This window comes from Rhipicephalus sanguineus, chromosome 1 (genome assembly GCF_013339695.2).
Source record: "Rhipicephalus sanguineus isolate Rsan-2018 chromosome 1, BIME_Rsan_1.4, whole genome shotgun sequence".
NCBI lineage: Eukaryota > Metazoa > Arthropoda > Arachnida > Ixodida > Ixodidae > Rhipicephalus > Rhipicephalus sanguineus.
Window position 1 is genome coordinate 134,308,895 of NC_051176.1, and position 19,969 is coordinate 134,328,863.

At 44.7% G+C, this 19,969-nt stretch overlaps 1 protein-coding gene across 1 annotated transcript; it reads left to right on the top strand.

Annotated features, from left to right (window-relative positions):
• The first annotated feature begins 6,783 nt into the window (after positions 1-6,783).
• Positions 6,784-12,489, top strand: LOC119398578 (poly(A) RNA polymerase, mitochondrial). The gene is made up of 8 exons (XM_037665415.2): positions 6,784-6,958; positions 7,362-7,540; positions 7,647-7,868; positions 8,207-8,413; positions 9,578-9,789; positions 10,301-10,512; positions 11,168-11,230; positions 12,008-12,489. The coding sequence occupies exons 1-8, from the start codon at positions 6,859-6,861 to the stop codon at positions 12,421-12,423; spliced, it is 1,611 nt and encodes a 536-aa protein (XP_037521343.1). The 5' UTR covers positions 6,784-6,858; the 3' UTR covers positions 12,424-12,489.
• The last annotated feature ends 7,480 nt before the right edge of the window (positions 12,490-19,969 follow it).

Here is a 19,969-nt window from a genome sequence, read left to right on the forward strand (position 1 = left end):
AGGATCTCAAAAGTTTTGTATTTCTTGCTCAAGATATATTAGTTTCATTCCGGAACAAACTATTGGCGTTGATTTAGCTGCTTAACATGATAGCTCTTTGTATACTTCGCTAATAGCGGTTTTTGCTTGTCGCTTGTGAAATTGGTGGCAGTTGCTGCTCTGCTTGCCGACGCGCTATCGGGTTGCCATCTAATCACAAGACCTTCAATGAGAAGCTTCCGCACGATGGTGCAAACTCCGTTGTGGAGTTCTACCTTGCCCGTAAACGTATTACGGTTTTCGCAATACCGGATCACAGGACAAGTGTACACCAGCAAGAATGCTGGTAGCGACATTCTTTACGACGCATCGTGTTTACGTAGAGGACATAAAACTGCAATGACTTTTATATCCTACTAATTTGCTGGCGTAGAGCATTCGTTGGCGACGTACTCAATAATGCGCAATCCTTTAACAATATTTCTTCTACGAGAGAACATGTGCAGCCCAGAAATATCTCAGGCGTGTTGTATAGTTGCACAAAGCGCCGCAGGACACCGCCGCTAATCGCACTCTATTGCCACTTATAGGTTTCGAGTCAAACACAATGAATAAGTAAACCGATACAGCGGTATACCCCCAAGAGCTAATAATAATTGTTTCATTTTACGTCCCAAAATCACGATATGATTGTGAGAGACACCGTAGTGGAGAGCTGCGGAAATTTCGACCCCCTGGGGTTCTAAAACCTAAATATCGCACGCATTTTGCCTCCATTCAAATGCGGCCGCCGCGACCTTCGGGCCAGCAGTCAAGCACCATAACCTCTAGACCCCCGCGCTGGGTAAGCATTTAAGGTAAGACCAGAGAAAAATCAGTGCCTATGGAGAATAGCGCAAAACGGCTCTTTGGGACGCTCATGAGAAAAACGGAGCATTTGGTGGAAAAATGTTTCTCCTATTGCTTTGCCAATATCTTTAAGATGACTCCTAATAATTTACGTTATTATAATGAAAATTGAATTTCGCTATTTTACCAAGTAGTAAGCAGAATTTCTGTTACTGCATACTCCAGGCACGCGCAGATTATTATGTATCTGTTCTCAACATCGACTTGTCATAACAGTACACTCAAGTGCAATATACGCAAACTGTAGCAGAAACGACGCAGACAGTTAAATGTAAGAATAAAGCAGAGAGCTTACGTTGCCAGCGCGTGAAAGACATATTACAGTAAGCAGATCAGAAAAAAAGAATACAGAGACATATATCATGTGTGTGATGGCAAAGGACTAGCTTAGAAGTCAGGACGAACTTGTGCAAAAGTCAAATTATGATTTAAAAACTCATTGAATAAAAGAAAAAGAGACGTACGCCAAGATAGCTTCTGTTAGCTGAAAGCTTGTTCTGTTAGATCCAGTATCGGTACCGATGATGCTATTGCTGGTAGAATCTTACAATAAGTCAATCTCATTACATGTAGGTCAGACATACATCCACGAGTTCGTTCAAGTCGCCGAGGTGTGAAATATACGAGACGCAAAGCAACCCTATTCTTGCATTCTTCAGACCTTGTAACGATGCACAACGCAAGAGAAATTTTGATAACAACACTACAGCGGCATCAGAATGTGTGCAAATGACGCTGCACACATTGGAGTATGTGGCACAGGACAGTGGCTAAGAACCAACTGTCATGACACTCAGACAACTAAAAAGAAAAAAAAAAGTCACAGATTCGCTGCAACGGCGAAGCAATTAATGCGATAGCAACGAATTGGAATGTAACGTGAAGAACGGAAAGCAACTCGAAATTGCCAGCACGTCGCTCGAGCCCAAAGAACGCACGAAAGGAACGCACACAGGACGAGCGCGAACTATCATGCGTCACAGCTCGATACTTGAAGCGCACTGCTGAAACATAAAGCAGGACGCACGAAACGAACGAACAGGTACACACAGGACGAGCGCGAACTAAATGTCGCAGTTGTTACTTATTTCTGTTTGAACAGCGCGCTCCTTTCGCAAACGTGGCCGCTGCAGCGAGCGAAGTGACCTCCGTACGTTCTGTGACACTCAGCGCGGACATTGCGGAAAGAGCACAAGACATACAACCCCCCGCTCCACCCCCCCCCCCGCCCGCCCCTCTTCTTTCATCGAGATAAGCGCACAAAGGCGACCACGCCCTGCAGGGCGACTAGAATCGGCGTTCGCAGGAGCGGGGCGACGACCTTTAACCCTTTGCGGTCCGTTGTCGGGCAGCGCCCGACAACGCAACACGGCCGTAGCGGTCCGCTGTCGGGCCCCGCCCGACAAGGGTGTTCGTGGTTTAAATTTTGCTGTTTTCTCACCGCGAGTCGCGCGCATTTTTTGTATACATGAAGGGCCATCTCTTGAGGAATAAGTGAGCTTTGTTTGTTGAGGTTTTACTTTTTTGACACTAGGGTGCAGCACTATGATCAGCACGGGGCCTAGAGCGTACCCACTCGCGCGCGCGGTTCGCTGAGAAGCATGGCCACGTTTTCACCGCGTGCGTTTTACGGCGGTGCTTTTAGCGAAAGCGAGGATGACTTTAGTGAGGAAGAGAATTACGTGCCTCCACCAGACAGTGATGACAGTGATTCGACAGAAGTGAGTGACGAAGACGACGACGGCGGCGGTGGAAACCTGCAGTAATAACCCTGGCCTGCACACAGGGGAATGCTTTGAGCGGTATCATACGTTGCCCAAATATCACTAAAAGAGTTGCCTGCAGAATGCAGGAGCAAAAATAAATATCCTGTGCGTTTCTCTTCCACAGCTTGTGTTTTTATTCGCGGCGCCAGAAACTGGCGAAATAGTTTCGGACCGCTAGAGCCGGAAAGTGGGTAAAGGTTTTGGACCGCAAAGGGTTAAAGCGCGCCCCGCGCGCACTTCGCGCCCTCTCGCCGGAAGTAAATGGTGGATATAAATAGCTCGCCGTTAGCACGCTGAAAGACGGCACTCTTCGTGGCCTAGCCGTCTAACGCCGCGCTTTTCGGAGAGAGAGGTCAGCCGTTCGATTCGGCGCGTCGGAAAGTATTTCTGAATTATTTTTCTTTGGGACATATATATATATATATATATGTAGGCATATGGTGCATGACGGCGGCTACGGCAAAAACCAGCCGAGACTGTCCATATAATTGCTATCGCAATAAAACAAGAAAACAAAAGATCGGCTGGGCGTAGACGTTCGCGCGCTTGTCTGTCGAGACTAAAGTCCCTAGATTATCTAGGGATTTTAGTCGAGACGACACGAGCGCTACCACGTGATTATGTTCAATCAATAGGGACGCTGAGAGCTCATCGCCTGCCCTCGCTGGATAACTCTGGCGGAAAGATAAAATAATGTCACTGCCCTTAGTTGTATTCTGGTGGCTTAGCGGCTGCAGTATCAGCTTGAGAAGCGGAGTTCAGTCAACGTTTATTATCTCGCACGGTGGTGTACGATCGCAGTATCTTGTGTCTTAAAATACACGATACATTCTTCAATGTATCGGAAATACAGATACTGATACACGTCTTGCGAGACGTATCGCGATACAGATACAAGATACTCAATGAGTATCTAAGATAAATGTATCTTCGATACTGCCCAGCACTGCAAGTGTGGCATAGGCAGCCCGAACCGCAGGTAGCCTACAGTGCGTGGCCATGACACACGGAGGACAGTCGTCACAGCAGAATCGTAGGACAAATTTTATTACAAAATTACGTTACAAGTATTACAAGTAAATTACAAGTAAAACTTTGCCTGGCTTGTTAGTTTCCCAGTCTGCAGCCGACAATAATCACTGTCGAAAGTGGGGGGCTCCGCCCCCCCAACATTTCTCAGTGGGGGGGCTAGCGCCCCCCTTGCCCCCCCCCCCCCCGGTAGATACGCCTATGGTCTCGAGCCGGAATCGAACCCAGGCGTTCTGCGTGACAGTCAGGTGTTCTAACACCGCAACCACCCATATACAGGTGTCATGTAATGCGAGAAGTCGGGTTACACGTAATATTCCGTGGCGGAAGCGTAGGATCCCAGCAGGCGTCGCACCATGTGAATTGCAAAGCGCTTAGGCGTAATTCATCATCAGCAGCAGCAACAGCATCAACAAAGTGTGCAGTTGCGTTGCGAGCTTTGCGGACGCTTACGGACGCGCAGTGGGTACTTCGCTCATTCGCAAAATGATGAATTATGGTGTAGCGGGCACTTCGCAACTGTCCTTGCAGTAGGCATTCCAGGAGAGTTTAAATGCATTTCCTCGCGGCACGGTTGAGGACTTGAGGTGTCACTGAGAAGCGAAGTGGGGCAAGCGAATGAGAAGGCGATGCGAACGGGGCCCGATTGCGCTATCGCGTTTCACTCTTGGAAGGCGAAACTCAAGCGTCCTCCAACTTTTTCCTCCCCCAACCCCTTTTTTCGCGCCAATGTTTTGCGAAACAGGGTACTGTGTGTTTTCGCCGACGGTTTGCTAAAACAATGGCGGCATTTCAATGCGCTTGGCTTTTCATAAGTACTCAGAATTTTTAGCTGTCTTGTAATTAAAAGGTTAAATACCACAATTTATTTGCTTGGTCGATGTAACACGAAACAAAGGAGGACGCGCCTGCACGAATTGAAGACCCCGTTTGCTTGCTTATACCATGTCGGCCGGTTGCTGACATAAATAATGCATGTACTTACAACACTTCTACCATAGATGCCTAGCCTAAGTGATTGTAGTTATGACTGTTATCGTTTATAAATGCACGACAGTATTTTATCACATATGCAATTGTAAATCTGTTTTTTCAAATGACTTGATGCTCTATTATTTGTTGTAAATCATATCTAGCTTGCTTGCTTTTTCTTGCAGTTTTTCTTCTCTGCTGTTTTTACAAGACATTAGGCCTGAGACAGCACCAGCTTACGTAGAAGCAAGTGCAGTTTCCCTGATGAGCCCCGGAGTCGCAGAACGTGAATTCGTGTGGCTACAGCAGCAACCGCGACTTCATCTTATACGGCCACCATCTGTCATATTTTGTGCAACATTCGTTCCTGCTTTTTTATTAATAAAACCGCTTTCACAAGATCGTAATATTAATGAGAACGAGCCCTTCAAAGTCATTTTCTTTCCTTCCTTCACAACATCATGGGACTTATTGCTGCGTGTAAGCAATCTTGTTTCTGCGTAAGTACTTGATGAAGTTGTTAATTCTGTGCATGTTCAGATTTAATATTACTTTCATAGTAAAATGATGTGTTCCATATATTAAGCTTGCGTACAGTTGTTATGTTGAAGATGTCATTAATTCTCCGTACTAACGGGCGGTACTGTAGTATGAAAACTTATACATGCCGCCGTGAGGACAAGGGTGCATGAGTATGTGGGTAATGTTGATTAATTCTTTGGTACCGGCTGGCACGACGAGAAAGGAGAGGGAAGAGCTTTGTCGGGCGCTGTTTCGTGTTTTTTCATTCTCTCACTTCTGAAGTTAGTTGTCACGCCGCTAACTAAAGATGTTGTAAAGACAGTTGAAATACCTCGTTTTATGTTTATAAAGTCAGTAAAACAAAATTCTGAAAACATCTAAAAATTGTTAGCTTGATCTTGTCAAAACATTTTTTAGCCAACTTTAGCGTGACGTTGGCAGGTCTAGCTGACGTCACGTACCTGTAGACGTCAAAGGCTACAGAATGTCTTGACCAGGAGAACATTAGACTATCCGTTCAAGACGCTTTTTTAGGCATGAACTGGCTTATTTTGCGTTTCGTGGGTTAATAGGGTAAAGTGGAGGGGTCAGGCGTGCACACGTCTGACAGCTAGGCTCGCGGCGAGCTTGTTTCTTACCGTAAAAGTCCATTCACTCTGCAAAACACCAGCATTTAGAATTGTACACGCCAAATATTGGCATATATACATATATGTACGCCTCGGAGGTTAATTGGGACAAGAGCAAATATTGGGATCATGCGCAACCCTGCTATCCTTAATGGACTCACAATAACCTGCACTGCCAACTACGGATCCTGCAAATGTCCTGAGTCATTACAGCCCTTGCTGCAGTAGCACTGGCGTAGCCAGGGGGGGGGGGGGGGGGGTGTTCAGCCCCTCCCGAAATTTTTCAGTTTTGCATGTACACATATACACGTGCACGCACACCTACAAACGCACGCACGAACACACATAACATGGTTTAGCCCCTCCCCCCACCCACCCCCTTCTCCGAAAAAAATTTCTGGCTACGCTACTGTGCAGTACTGACCAAAAGTGCCCTTTTCGTGGCCAAAATGCGTGGCCAAAATGCTTCGTTTCTGCAAACTTTTCGACGTCAACAAGCGAACGCCGACACGTACGTGCGCTCTTTATTATTATTATTATTTATTCATTATGTCTTGAGGCAAGAGCAAGCCCCCAGTACGGGTCCTCTGTGAAAAGAGCGAGGACCAGTCGTCAGAGGTGTAGGGTGGTACAAAATGTTTTTCTCTTTTTTTTTTCGGGTGGACAAGGACAAGATCGGGAAGATCATTTACAGGTGGAGTCAAGTTACAGTGAATTTTATCAAGATCGCTCTGCGAGATTTTGGCGTCACGCTACATCTCGAAGGCTGTGCATTTGGCAAATGTTTGGGCACTCGCGTTAATACAAACGTAATACGCTATACACAAGTTTAAATACAATTAAAATGTCGAGTTTGTCCAAGGTACCGCATTTGTAGTACCGCATTTGTACGAACTATACTATAATCAACTAGGCAGTGACAGCAGTGAGGCGTTCTGATACATTGGCCAAGGGCAGCCGGGGCAGAGGATCGCCCGTTGGCCACTATGAGATTTAAAAAAAAATGGCTGCCTCCATGACATAATCGTGTTCCCGGTGTGCTTTCGTTCAAAATGAGCTGTTTTCACTCTAAACAGCTGATCCTCCCGTCCAGAGCAGCGTTGCTTGGACGACAGATTCAACACGTAATAAGAAAGCAGCTTCTTTGTTCTCGTAAGTTAATTCAACTACTCTAATCACTACAAACTAGATTTTTGCTTATTTGTCGATCTTCGCCGCAGTCTTACGAAGACTCTGTTCCTTGCCGCAGCTATGAATGTTGCTGTAGAAGTGACAACTGAACGAGTTTGTAATGATTCATACTCTATGCACGCACAACACGAGGACGAAGGAAGTGTTGTCTGTTCGCTCTTTCGTACTCGTGTTGTTAGCGCATCCAGTGTGAAGCAAAGATCGTTGTTTACGTTTTCCACGCATGAACATCGTTTTCACTTTACGGCGCTCTAACTTCAGGATCACTCTTTCTTGAGCGCTTTCGTTAACTTAATCACTTGATCTTAGACTTCCATTCTGCTATAGCAAATTCAGCACCGTGCGTTTGTTCGCCCTGATGCAGAAAACAAGGACCAAACCCCGCTATCATTCGATGCAATCCTCAATCAGAGGAGAAAGGAGTCATCTGCAAGCATACTTGTAGAAGTGGAAAATCGACACAAAATCACGGAGCTTTGTCAAGAATGTTCACGGTACGGGAACATTCGGAAGGCATACTATTATGCGGACAACTCTCACAAAGTAAGGCCCGACTTTCGTCGTTGATTTTTCACGAACAGCTCAGCGCTGCGCCTACGTTGTGTGCATTTACCATGACGCCTTCTTCTTCTCTTTTTTTTTTATGCAGTGTCAGGTGCTTTTAGAATTCAGCCACTCGGACGAGGTGCAAGAGCTATTACAAAGTTGTGGTCACGTGTCGTCTGATGGCTTCCCTGTGCGGACAAGACTGTTGAAATTTGCGCCGAAAAAGGCGACGAGACCAATAAAAAAATCTTTCTCTGTTACTATAGAAGCCTCTCCAAACACTACACCTCAGACTCAAGCAATAAAATTGATTCAAAGCAGCACGGTAAGAGCATCAAAAAATTATTCCCAATAACAGTCACATCAAATGCTTAATTAAGATTACATCAACTGCTCTTTCCGCACTGGCATACCAAGACAGTGCTAGCTGCTTATGAACGTAGTGGCCATATTTAACCTTCGACATCTACATTTAAAAGTGGAATGAAAATTCACATGAGTTAAATACTGATTGAAATAACTGGTTTAGTATGAAATGTTTCAGCATGCTAATTAAACACCAACTGCTTGCTGTAAAATTAATTTCTGGCCTTACACCAAGACAGGTTAAAAGTTTTTCAGGTTTGAATTAATTTTTACTTCCATGCATCGTTCACTTTGCAGATCGCTGAACAGATGACACAGTTTTACGAGATGGAAAAGCTAAGCGACCTGGAGACACGGCTCGGGTTTATAGTCTGCAGACAAGTTGAAGAGTTTATAAGTGGACTATATCCGAAGGGGCAGGTCTTGCCATTTGGCTCCCTTGTCAATGGTTTTGGCAGGCATAACTGTGACATTGATATGGTCTACTGTGTTCCAGAAGCCACGGTAAGTAGGGTATGACGTTTTTCATTTCGTGTTTCATTTTGCTTGACTGCTGAGCATGAAAGATTGGTAGTGGTTTGCATCTTTATCTTCATAGAACTGAATTTTTTTTTTTCATGTGATCTTCAACTGTCATGCTTGTATTATTAAAACTTGGACCCTGTCTGGACCAGTATTTCTGCAGAAAGATTTCATGTATTCACAAAATTTGACCTTTGCCAGTGAAGGTGTGAGAATTTATTTTATATAGGCCATTCTATATGTTTCTCTCTAAAATTCTTCAAACAGCACAGCCTATACAGCTGTTTTGACCAGATTGGTACATAATCCATAGACCTCGCTTGTTATAGGTTAATGCTTATGTTGCATTCTAAAGCCTAAATGGACATTTTTCAAGGAACATGTAAAAACACCTACCAAACCAACTGTTTTTTCTTTGACTTGCTGTATATTTCTAGCATGATCTGAGTTAGAAATGCACCGTCTCTAAGTTCATATGATCTGTAAGAATTGGTATGATTTCTTTATCGGACACATAATTCTTGGGCTGTGCCATTTTTGGCAATTAGCTCCATCACAATGGCATGTCAGGGTTTTAGCTAATTAGACATTTAATAAATGTACTGATTCATTTTTGTTAACCTGAGTTTATACTGACAAGATTATAACTTACACAATCTGTGCTTATGTGGTTTGACTCTGAGAAGAAAAAAACGAATTTCTGATGAGGAAAAGGAGTTTGTAGGGTGCAGGCAAAGAGGCACTGTGTAAATTGCCACATCTGCTCTGTTCTAGTGACTCCTTTTCGCAGTTTAAAGAACCTGTATGTATGTTTTCAGCTCATCATCATGCAAAGCGCAGCATGAGACAAGCAAACGAGATGTTGTGCAGCATTGTAATGCTTGCTAGTGAAATATAATTGCACTCTCTCTCACCATTCCATTGTGAAAATTCTACATGTTTCCAATTTAAAGGACATTGATGTGTTCTTAGTCTTTTATAACCTGAATATATCTTTTTTGGGGAAGAAAGATACTTGCATTGTACCTAAAAGCAATTGCTGGTGTTCTGGGAACATAAAAAATACTTCTGTGTGAGTGGCTTCTTTAGGTAGGAATTTGTCTGAATGATCTGAATAGTGATAGCATTTCGGCTTTTAATGTACAGGAGTCGAGTGGGCAACTGTACTTCCAAGACAAGAACCAGGCAATGAATGATCGGACATTGGTGCAACGAGTACTTGAAACGCTTGGAGACCTGCTCCATTATGTTGTGCCTGGCGTGTCTGAGGTGCAGCGCATCCTCAGGGCCCGTGTGCCTATTGTCAAGTTCCAGCACAACGTTGTGGGCAGAGAGTGCGACCTCACTCTGAACAACATGTTAGTTTCTTACGCATTTCAATCCTATCTATGAAATGGGCATATTGCATTTTGTTGCATGCTGTTATGTTTCTTGAATCAAAGATTTCAATGATATTTAGTGTACCGAAGTTTATGAAGTTCTTGTATCATTTATTGTTATGTCAGTATAATAGCCAGCTGCAGAGAAGTGCAGCTGGACTGTTTGCCATAGTGTATAAAAGGTTGCTAGAATTCATTCTTGCCTGTATAAAGAACAGTGTGATGACACCCCGGACTTGTACCATTCAGTCCTGAAGTGGCGCTTCCAAGGAGACATGACCTGAATAAGAAAAAGAACAACTTTCTACAGGTATCTAGCATGTGCTGTAAGTATGGGCAATCTAAGCAGAACTTTGCCACACATCTGCAACGCATGCGGCCATCATGCACCGATACTTCGCTTTATGTGTACCACTGCAAAGAGTCTTTTCATCACTTGCTTGTTCTTATAGTTACCTCCTTCCAAGACCACAAAACATGTTCAACACAGGTCTGGAGTGCATATGTCCCGACTTCTGCACTCGTGCACCCAGCTGGCACCTGCTCTCTGCCCTCTGCTGTTCACAGTTCGGAGCTGGGCAATGGCCCAAGGTGTCACAACCAAGGTCCCTGGCACATGGATCACAAATTTCCAGTTGACACTGTTGGCCATTTTCCATCTGCAGCAGTGTGGCCTCCTACCATCGCTTAGAGACCTTGAAGGTTTGTGTGACCTTCTGAAACTATGCTACAAGAAGTGCGGTTGTAGTTGTTAAAGTGATCAATATGACTTTGGAGGCATTGGATGATATCGCGGAATATGTTCATCGAACTGAAATGTGCTCTGCACTGACTGTCGTTAAACTGAAGTGTGTTACCACTGGGTTCACTGGCACTTCGGTGGGGGATTTAAAGAAAAAAGTTCATACTACTTAGTAGTTTCAGTTGACATTTGTTCAAGTGGTGTTTTACTGTAATTAATATTGTAGCATAAGGCAAGATGAGGAGAAGGAAGTAACCAGGACTGTTTACATCCTTGCCCTCATCTTGTCTTGCATTGCTGTACCCATAATAAGGCATTCCATCAGTATATGATGTTACAAGTTCAACGCTTTGTCCAACTTGGAAACTCGCACTTAAAGATTTTTTTTATTTCCAAGTGTCTGAAATTAATGCAGAGCCCTGTACTGTGGCATTTCTCATAACCTTTGGTACGTACAACCATGGAATGTAAAACATAAATTTGTTTTGTTACTTGTTAGATGTCCATCCGTGTTACATGCCATTTGTATTTCACATTGTGCATTCATTAAACACCAAATCTGAAAGTGTTGAAAGTGAAGGCATTTTTGTGCTTTTTTGAAACTTGTCACTTCAGACAAAAAGCGTCTCAAGACATGGCAAAAGTCAAGATTACCACATGAGAAAGCGGAAGAACTTGGTGAGCTATAGCTTTACTTGTTCATCTTAACCGAGATGTAGAGATTGGCGAGTTGGTACACATTCTTGGTAAGAGCATAGTGAAAAAAAATTGTGAGAGTCAGGATTAGCATCACTGCTTGTGGTGTCTGTTTCTTTGTTGCCTATGTTTTGCTTTTTCAAACTGCAGCCTTATTGTGAACTTATTAATTTTGTTCGTTAGGTTAGAGAGCACTTAGACTTATTCTCAAATAATGTTATGTAGCCATAGTATGCCTTTTCATGTGTCACACATCGATGTGTTGCGTCCCTTCCTTTTCAAGAAACCAATGAAGTCTTGCTTGGAAGTCCACAGTGTATGGCCAAACACACATTCTTATTCAAGCTGTGCTAGTTTACTCTTCTCATGAGTACCTTTCTGCATTAGTTAAATTAAAAAAAGAAAAAAAAATGTCTCATTAGAGGAAATTTGAACATAAAAAAATTAAAGCCAAACTTACTTTTCCTCCGAGCCTTAGTGCCAGTTGCACCATGTGCGATGCCCAGAGGTCACGGTCTTCTTTACAAATATTTTTTTTATATAAGAGGCATCAGCTGAAGTCACCAGGTTGCATTGTATTTTAAAGCAGTTATTGCAACTTCATTATACTTTCCAACATAATGTCCACTCCACAGACTGAATTGACGATTCTCTTGTGACACCAACTAGAGCAATACGTTTTGTGTAAAGCAGTGTGCTTCACACCCATTCACTGTGTATGCTTGACTGTGACCACATCACTTTTATCCTTTCTTGCAGAAGACCTCTTGAGGAGCTTTTTTGAGTACTACGCATCGTTCAACTTTAAGAGCAAAGGCATTGCACCGTTCTCTGGACAGACCCTAGAGAAGCCCGAGTATACTGCCATGTTTGTGCAAAACCCACTTGACCGGCAGCTGAATGCCAGTCGCAACATTGGATTGAGTGACCTGAAGAAGCTGCAGGGCCGCATGGCTGATGCCCTTTCTCTCATGGATAATGCTCCACGCAAAATAACCATGGAGAAGCCATGGGGCATCATGGCACTGTTCACTGCCCAGACAGCTGCTGCGAGGAAGCAGCAAGATGCAATGCACAGACGTTTTCAAGTGCATGAGCTTTTCCAGGAGGGCAAGGAAGCGGGTGAAAATTACGTGATAGAAGCCACCGTGACTGGCGTTAAGACCACAAGCTAACACCTGCGAGAGGGTTGGAAACATTGAATGCAGTTTCTTTTTGTGCAAAAGAACTCATGTAGAAAATTCCTGCAAAGTGAAAGGTATGCAAGAACTCTAGGTACAATAATATATATGTGTTATGTGAGACAGCAATTTTCATTGCATTTGATGTATGCTGTTCAAGGGCCACGTCTGATGACTGGCCCAACTAAACTTGCCTGCTTTGTCCAGGGAATCTGTGAAGACAGTTTCTTGTGCACTCAAGTGATAAACAGGGCTATAGCACGTCATTGGAGCCAATGTTTCAACAAGGGTACTTGTCCTTGCCAAGCCCCCCATGTCGAAACATTGGCTCCAATGACATTCCTTGTTCAACCACTGTTCAACCCTTCAAGCATCCACCTTCTCACAAGCTTCTCTCATTTGAATTTTGACACTGGAGTAGCACCATCTCAATAAAAACATGACCTAAATAATTCTCGAGGAGAATGTGCCTGCCATTTATAACAAGAGGCACATGCTTTCTACATCTTTGTTACACAGAATTTCAGCCTTTCAAGCAATTCTTGGCCTCATCTTGCAGCACCCAGTAGCACACACAGTGTAACACCGACTGGAAACTTTTCCATCAAATAAATTAGCTTCTTTCGCAAGGATGTGCAGACAAGTAGAGGGCACTCCTCTTCCAATGTCGCCCTGAAAGATAGCTTACTCATTCTTCAAAATTGTGGTGCATAGATTAATGGAGTGCAGACACCAAAATCTCGGGTGATCTTGAGTGACCAGCTTCTTGGGGACGATAATAGGGACAATAATATGCACGGTTGTGTCCCCAGTAATTTAAAGGAGTACTGACACAAAATTTTGCGGCCGAGATAGCCTGCGGGATCGATTCCCGTGATTATGCATATATCAACTGCAAAATATCACCAGCTAATGTAGTTTGGAAGGTAATTAAATGAATTTCGAAGTTTACGTGAGCAATCGACACCCTCGTGCTACTGACACCCTCAAAGGTGACCCTCGGTGACCCCCTACTTCTCTCATGTGACCACGCTGCAACAAGTTATGATGACGTCACAGCGGCCATTTTTTTTGCCGCATTTGTTCCAGCAGCCTACTTCTCGGCGGCTGGTCGCAAACCGCGCAGAAGTGCGTCACAGTTCTGTGTGCTGACGTGTCGAGCCCTGCACCCACTAGGTGGTGATAGTTGTGCCCGGAGGCTTGTCGTTTTTGAAATCGAAACTGACACTGGTTGGTAATGAGGAGCCTGTAATTAATCATCTGTCGCACGCTGCAGGAAACGATGTGCCATGTTATGACTAACAGGCCCCCAGCAACACATTGCAGCAAAAAAATGCGAGGCCAAAATTTTTGTGTCAGTACCCCTTTAATACCACACAAATTTTACCATAGAGTTCCCAATTTTGAAATTTCTGCCAGCGAGGGTAAATAGCCTTTCACTGACGAAAATCTATACTACGCGACATCATGGAGGTCATGTGAACCACAAAAGCATTGATGGCAACAGGCTTATCTGTCACCTGCGCAATATCACACGTGCACCTGACAATGCTAAAACTACGCTCTGAAAAAAAGGTGTAGTGGAGGCATCTTTCTGACACAACAATGATCATTTATCCTGTATGCCTTTCTTTGCATTATCGCTATGTGCCTGATACACCCAGGTCATTCCTTGTGGGAAAGTAGTGAGCGGAGTTTTAGAGAAAGGAAATGCAAGCAATCCAGATGACACTTGTTGTTGCATGGCAGAAAGACTCCCCAAATCGCCACCCTTTTTTTTTAGATTGTGTGTGGGAGACATGCACCTGCATCTCCCAGACACATTAAAAAAAAACGGACATGCCGACATTTTAAAAAGGTTGTCTCCAGCAGGGCTTTTACGTTACTCCGGTTTGCTCTAAGGAATGTTGCTTTTATGATTGCTAATGCAGGGATTCCAGAGAAGGAAGCCACATTTCATTTCTAGGCTTTAAAAATGAAATAAATTACTTTTTGTCAATTTGCTGTCTAACACAGTTTGTGAGATCATTCTTTGTAAGCATGTGAAGTTGATGTAACTAATGTCAGATGTTACTGGGATTATTTGCAGTGCTCCAAAGAATCAGCTACACAACTCCAAAACAGCACTGGCTTGTGGCAGGTCTTTTCCAATACCTCAATACCTGCAGCAACCTGACCTATCCTAGATACTAAAGCTGAACTGAAGAAGAAGCTTTAACATAGGACCTTATTCCAGTTACCTTATTGAAATAAATGCAAAATGCAGAAATGCTTTATGAGATATTGTTGAACCAGTTTGAAATAAATTTGTTGCATCTGAAAGAGGAAGTTATATTCTAGTTGCTGTAAAGTGGAAATTTTATTTAGGGCCTGGAATGTTTTTTTATTACTATTTCCTGAATACTGCAAAGTTAAAAAAGAAAATCGCAAGGTTTACAAATATGCAATTATACACCAAACAGATGTTGCAGTTCTGTAAAACACATCTCTCGGAGGATATAAGATAACAAATTTGATGTGCGTGTTTATAGCTTACATGAAATCGTTAAAATATTTATGAGGGCTTTGCAAAAGTCATTTCTGCACACTTGGCTGCCTTTCTTGCTGTCTTTTTCACTTCGGCCTTTGTTCTGTTCTGAGATTATTGGTAGTATTTCTTCTGAGCGGTGTACAATACATAAATTCTGTCTGTTATATATTACCATTAGCTGCAGTTTACAGAATTATGATATCATTTTGTATTGCTGAGTTGTAAACTTTGTACACGAGTTACTCCGCAATTTTAATCAATTTTTGTAAATTTCTCATTGCAATACAGTCAAACCCGGATATATCAAAATGGAAGGGGACATACTGCAAAAAAAAAAGCCTATCTGAAGCTCTATTTAAAAACTTGCACACTCCTTGAAACTTCTCTTGAGAATTTGAGAATGCAGTTCGCAAAGAAATTTCTTCAAGTCCGCATTGACTTCTAGTCCGCATTGAAAGGCATAAAAGTTTACTTAATTTATCATGCATGCCTTGGGGAACATGCATATTGGACAAGGTGGCCTTTTGCGTCCTTGAAACAATGTGGCGGCCCTCTTTTCGATAACACTTGCTGTGGTAACCTAGCAGCTAAGGTGCTGCACCCCTAAGTTCGAGGATGCGGGTTCGATTCCCAGCCACAGCGGCTGCATTTCAATGGGCCCCTCCCTCCCTTGCGGCTGCATTTCGATAGGCACTCCCTCCCTTGCCCCTCGATAACGGATGGTCGCAGGTGGTGTGCTTCACTGCGTAGCAGTTAGTTTTCTGCTGTTAGTATTCATCGAATTACATGGCTGTGTTGCGGTGAAGCAAATTAAAGCTAATCCTGGAGCATAAATAAAATCCCTGCTGGGTGAGACGTCCATATATCGAGGCACGCATGTTGCTCACTTTCCTACATTGCTTGCACTGCCCTTCAGGTTCAATGCCCTGTTTGACAGCATCTGCCAAAACAATGCCAATTCATTAACATGAATATTTCGGATGACTCAAGTAACCACAGGTCATTTAAGTGAAGTGCATTTGCAGTGACACAGCCATTGGCATGAATCATAAGGAGGTCAGGGGGGTCCTGACCCTCATTGTGTTCAGGCTGGGGGGGACACCCCTTGCAAGTGTTTCCCCCTTTTAATATTTGAATTACTTGCAGTTAAGTATAGCGCATTAAACTTTTTTTAAAGACTGATTATTTTTTAGTGTGTACCTGTGTTGAACACCCCTCAGCTGTGTCAGACTATAAAAATCGCAAAAGCCGCTTGACCGGTTCAAAAAAGACTGAATAGAACAATGCAATTACTCGAGCTGGGACCCCATGCTCGTTTTTTAAATTTTATTTCAAAGCATGGTTTAATTCTCATGTAAATAAAAATACAACCCTTAGGTATATAAACAAAATGGCCACCATGGTCTGATGTGTGTCCCCCCTTGTGATTTTTCTGGATTTACGCCAGTGGACAGAGCTTTTGATATGTTGAATGTAATGGGAGTTTGATATACACCTAGGACAGTGCTATACTTTTGCATGGGATTTCCAAAAGGGCGTTTCAACTGTTCGACATAGCAAATGATTCTATATGTCTGGAACAGACTGTATATGCACTCTGTTGAGCGTAACTTCATACTTTAAAGTAAGTTTTATTACCATTTCGCACATTTTTCTTTCATCAAAAATTGCGTTTTTTTGCAGAAATTTTTAATAAATGAAACAGTGCAAGAAACATTTGATGATAAACTTGTGCAACAGGCTGCGGTAAATAAGCCATACCCTTTGACTGCATTCATTATGAACGATAGAATTATAGAGTGAGTGCTTGCAATTTATGCTGATAGTTTGTGCAAGATGCTGCATAGATGAGGCACCTAGAGCTGTTGATGTTGAACTGGCAAGTCTTGCAAGAGGCTACAGGAGCCAGCACATATTCTGTGGCACCACGTATGTGCACTCAAAAAAAAAAGGGGGGGGGGGGGGGGGGAGGAGGGGGGAATGATGGCAAAGTTTGTATCATCAGCATAAAAGGATACACTGCTATGGTCTTTCAAGTAATGACATTTTCTACATGTCATTACTTGAGACTGAAGTGTGGTGCCAATATGTGACCAGTTGCAGCACTAAGTGGGCTGAACTCTAGATGTTGGCATCTGAGCCTGAATCAAATTTGTTACACACTTAAGGGGGGACGCGGCTTTCGTATCGCGCAAAACGGCAAAAAAAATCGATTTTTTGAAAATCACATTTTCAGTTTCTGTAGCCCTTTTTCTATCTGATTCCAAAATATCTTCACCGAAAACCACCTAGAAGTGCTTTAAAAAATTAGTTGCGCGGGCTGAGGTGTCGGAAATTATTGTGGAGATCGCAAAAAAACAGTGCTTTTCAAAAAATTCTTGCTCCGCAACGGTACAACCGGGCGCCGCCATTTTGAGCTCGCCGTAAAGAGCATTTCTTCGTTTTCAAATTCCCCGCCTCAGCTGACTCCTCGCTTTAAAAACAAGCGCACAAAAAGCACATCTCTGAAGGTCGTTTCGAGGCCTCCGATTGGCCGCGTCCGCCATGTTGCTCCAGCACGCCTCGTCATTGGTCCGATGCTCGCTCCGAGAGGACAGCCGTCTGCTGCTTACGCGTCGCGATGTTACCTGATGTTACGACTGTCGAAAATCGCGCTACTTAGTGGGCCTCTTCGATTTTCCCTGTTCGGGCAGCCAGACGGCAGCCCGAGGACTCCATTCTGACAGGAAATGACGTCATTATGCGTCACTGTGACGATGGTCAAAATTTTCGGGCAAGCGTCGGGCAGCCCGAGGGCTGCCGCCACAGCATCATCATCATCATCGTCACGCTAGCGCAGCGAGCTCTGTGTCGTCTGCTACATCTTCGTCCTGTAGACACAGCGGCTTCGGCAGACGAGTTCGTTGTGCTGCTACAAGCAATCGCAGAATTGCTACACGCTTACGATGCGATTGAAGAGGAAAGCGGTGACGTGGAGCATCGCACCATCAGCCTGTTGTTGGCCCGGCGAATGAGGTAGGATCGGCACCGTGTTCTGTTATACATCGAGATGGTTGTGCCAGCGTATGTGGACCTGGAGTTCAGACAAATGTTTCGACTGTCCAGAAGCACAGCTGCGGCTCTTGTAAAAGAATTTGAGAGGTCCGCATTTTATCCGCAGGGCTAGAGTCGGAAGAACGAAGCTGTCAGCTGAGAAGACCGTGCTGATCAGGCTAAGCTATCTCGATCGGCACGTAAACTACAATGTATGTAGTTGCGGACAAATTCGACGTGAGTGGGTCGAGCGTGCACGGCAAAATTCGGCGTGTTCTTGACTTCCTAAATGCTATCAGTGCGAGAGAGATCAAGTGGCCGGACAGCAACGATATCGCACGAAGCAAGCGTGCATTTTGTGCGCTGTATCAACGCCAAGGGGTAGAAGCCGGCCTTCCAGACATCATCGGGGCCCTTGACGGCTATCACATTCGCATATCGCGACCATCAGAATCGGAGGGGAGCTACTAAAACCGAAAGAAACTTCGGCGCTGCCCGAGGACACGAATTAAACGTAAACAACACGAAGATTACTCGCATGACACTGAAATGTCTTACCTTTGATCACATGCACGAGATTACCACCGTGCAGCCCAACGCATCCCTTCTTCTAGAGAGGGCGCACTTCTGTCTGCACCTCGCTTAAAATAATATTTCATGGCGTTAGGACAGACGCAGGCTACAAATGAAATGCACGTTCAACTACCGTGAAAGCAGCGAAACGAAAAAGACTCCTCAAACGGAGCGGCGAACTTCTGCTCAAAGAATTCGCGAGCAGACGACGCGACGAAAAAAAAAAAAAAAAAACACGCAGAAGAGCGCGTCCTCTGCTCGCTGCCAGCGTGCTGCCAGCGCAAAATCGTTCCGAGCCCGGCTGGCTGCCGGAGAGGGAAAAACGAGCGCGTTTACGGCAGCCGTCGGGCAGGTGGGCGGAGCTTCGACGCTGCCCGAGAGCTGCCCGAGAAAAACGAACGTCTGGCAGGCTGTCGGGCAGCCCGCTGGCTGCCGTCTGGCAGCCCGAGCGAATAATCGAAGAGGCTCAGTGACGCGTTCACTCGTTCTGTATGCACGGGTCGACGATAATTTAGAATATGATTACCATGTAGTTTGACAGCTGCAAGCGGAAGCGCCGTCATCAGAGTACGAGAGACGGTAGCGTGCCGCGCTCGTCGCGAACATCGCAGATGCGCGTCTCGGGTAATTCAGCTTGTCAGCACTTCGTCCTCCGTGACGAAGAACTTCGCGGAACTACTATTTGTACTCGCGATCGAACATGACGTGCTTTGAAACATCGGGCACCGCGGCCACGCACACCGCGACCGAGCTTACTGCTCGGAGTCGTGGCTAGGCCTAACTCCGCTTACGGCGCTGGTTTACGAGACGAATCCGAACTTTGCGAGCACGGACATCGCACTAGCGGACAAGCCGCACTGTGCTTCGTCGCAAGCAACAAATCGCATCGTCCGCTGGCTACTCGAAAGTGCGGATGGGCACTTTACGCATCGGCAGCGGACTCCCGGTCAAGCTCGTCGCGCATTGACCGCTCCGAGCAGCGGCTAGCAATTTCGCGCGTCGGCGCCGCAAAATGAGAGACCAAGTACGTTATGCGCCGATTTTTCGTCGCCGCGGCTGAGCACTGCGTATTGTCGCCGAATGCCGCCAGCCAGCATATCGTGCGCCGACTTCCCGGACCCCGCGGCCGAGTACATCGGCTTGAAAGAAAGCGCTGGTGACGCAATTTAGGCACGCTTGGATTCGTGCTTGGTATCGCCGCTAGCTCTGATGAATCTTCTAAAATAACGAATGCCTCGCAAATTACCGTTTCCGCGACCGAGTGGATGATGAAACGCATCACAGGCGAGGTTTGCAAATGAGCGTGGCGTGTGTGAAGCAGGGAGTTGAATTTATATCTGACCAACTCGCGTTATTGAATAAACTGCTCAGATATTTGATCCCAGAAATGTTTGCAATAACTGT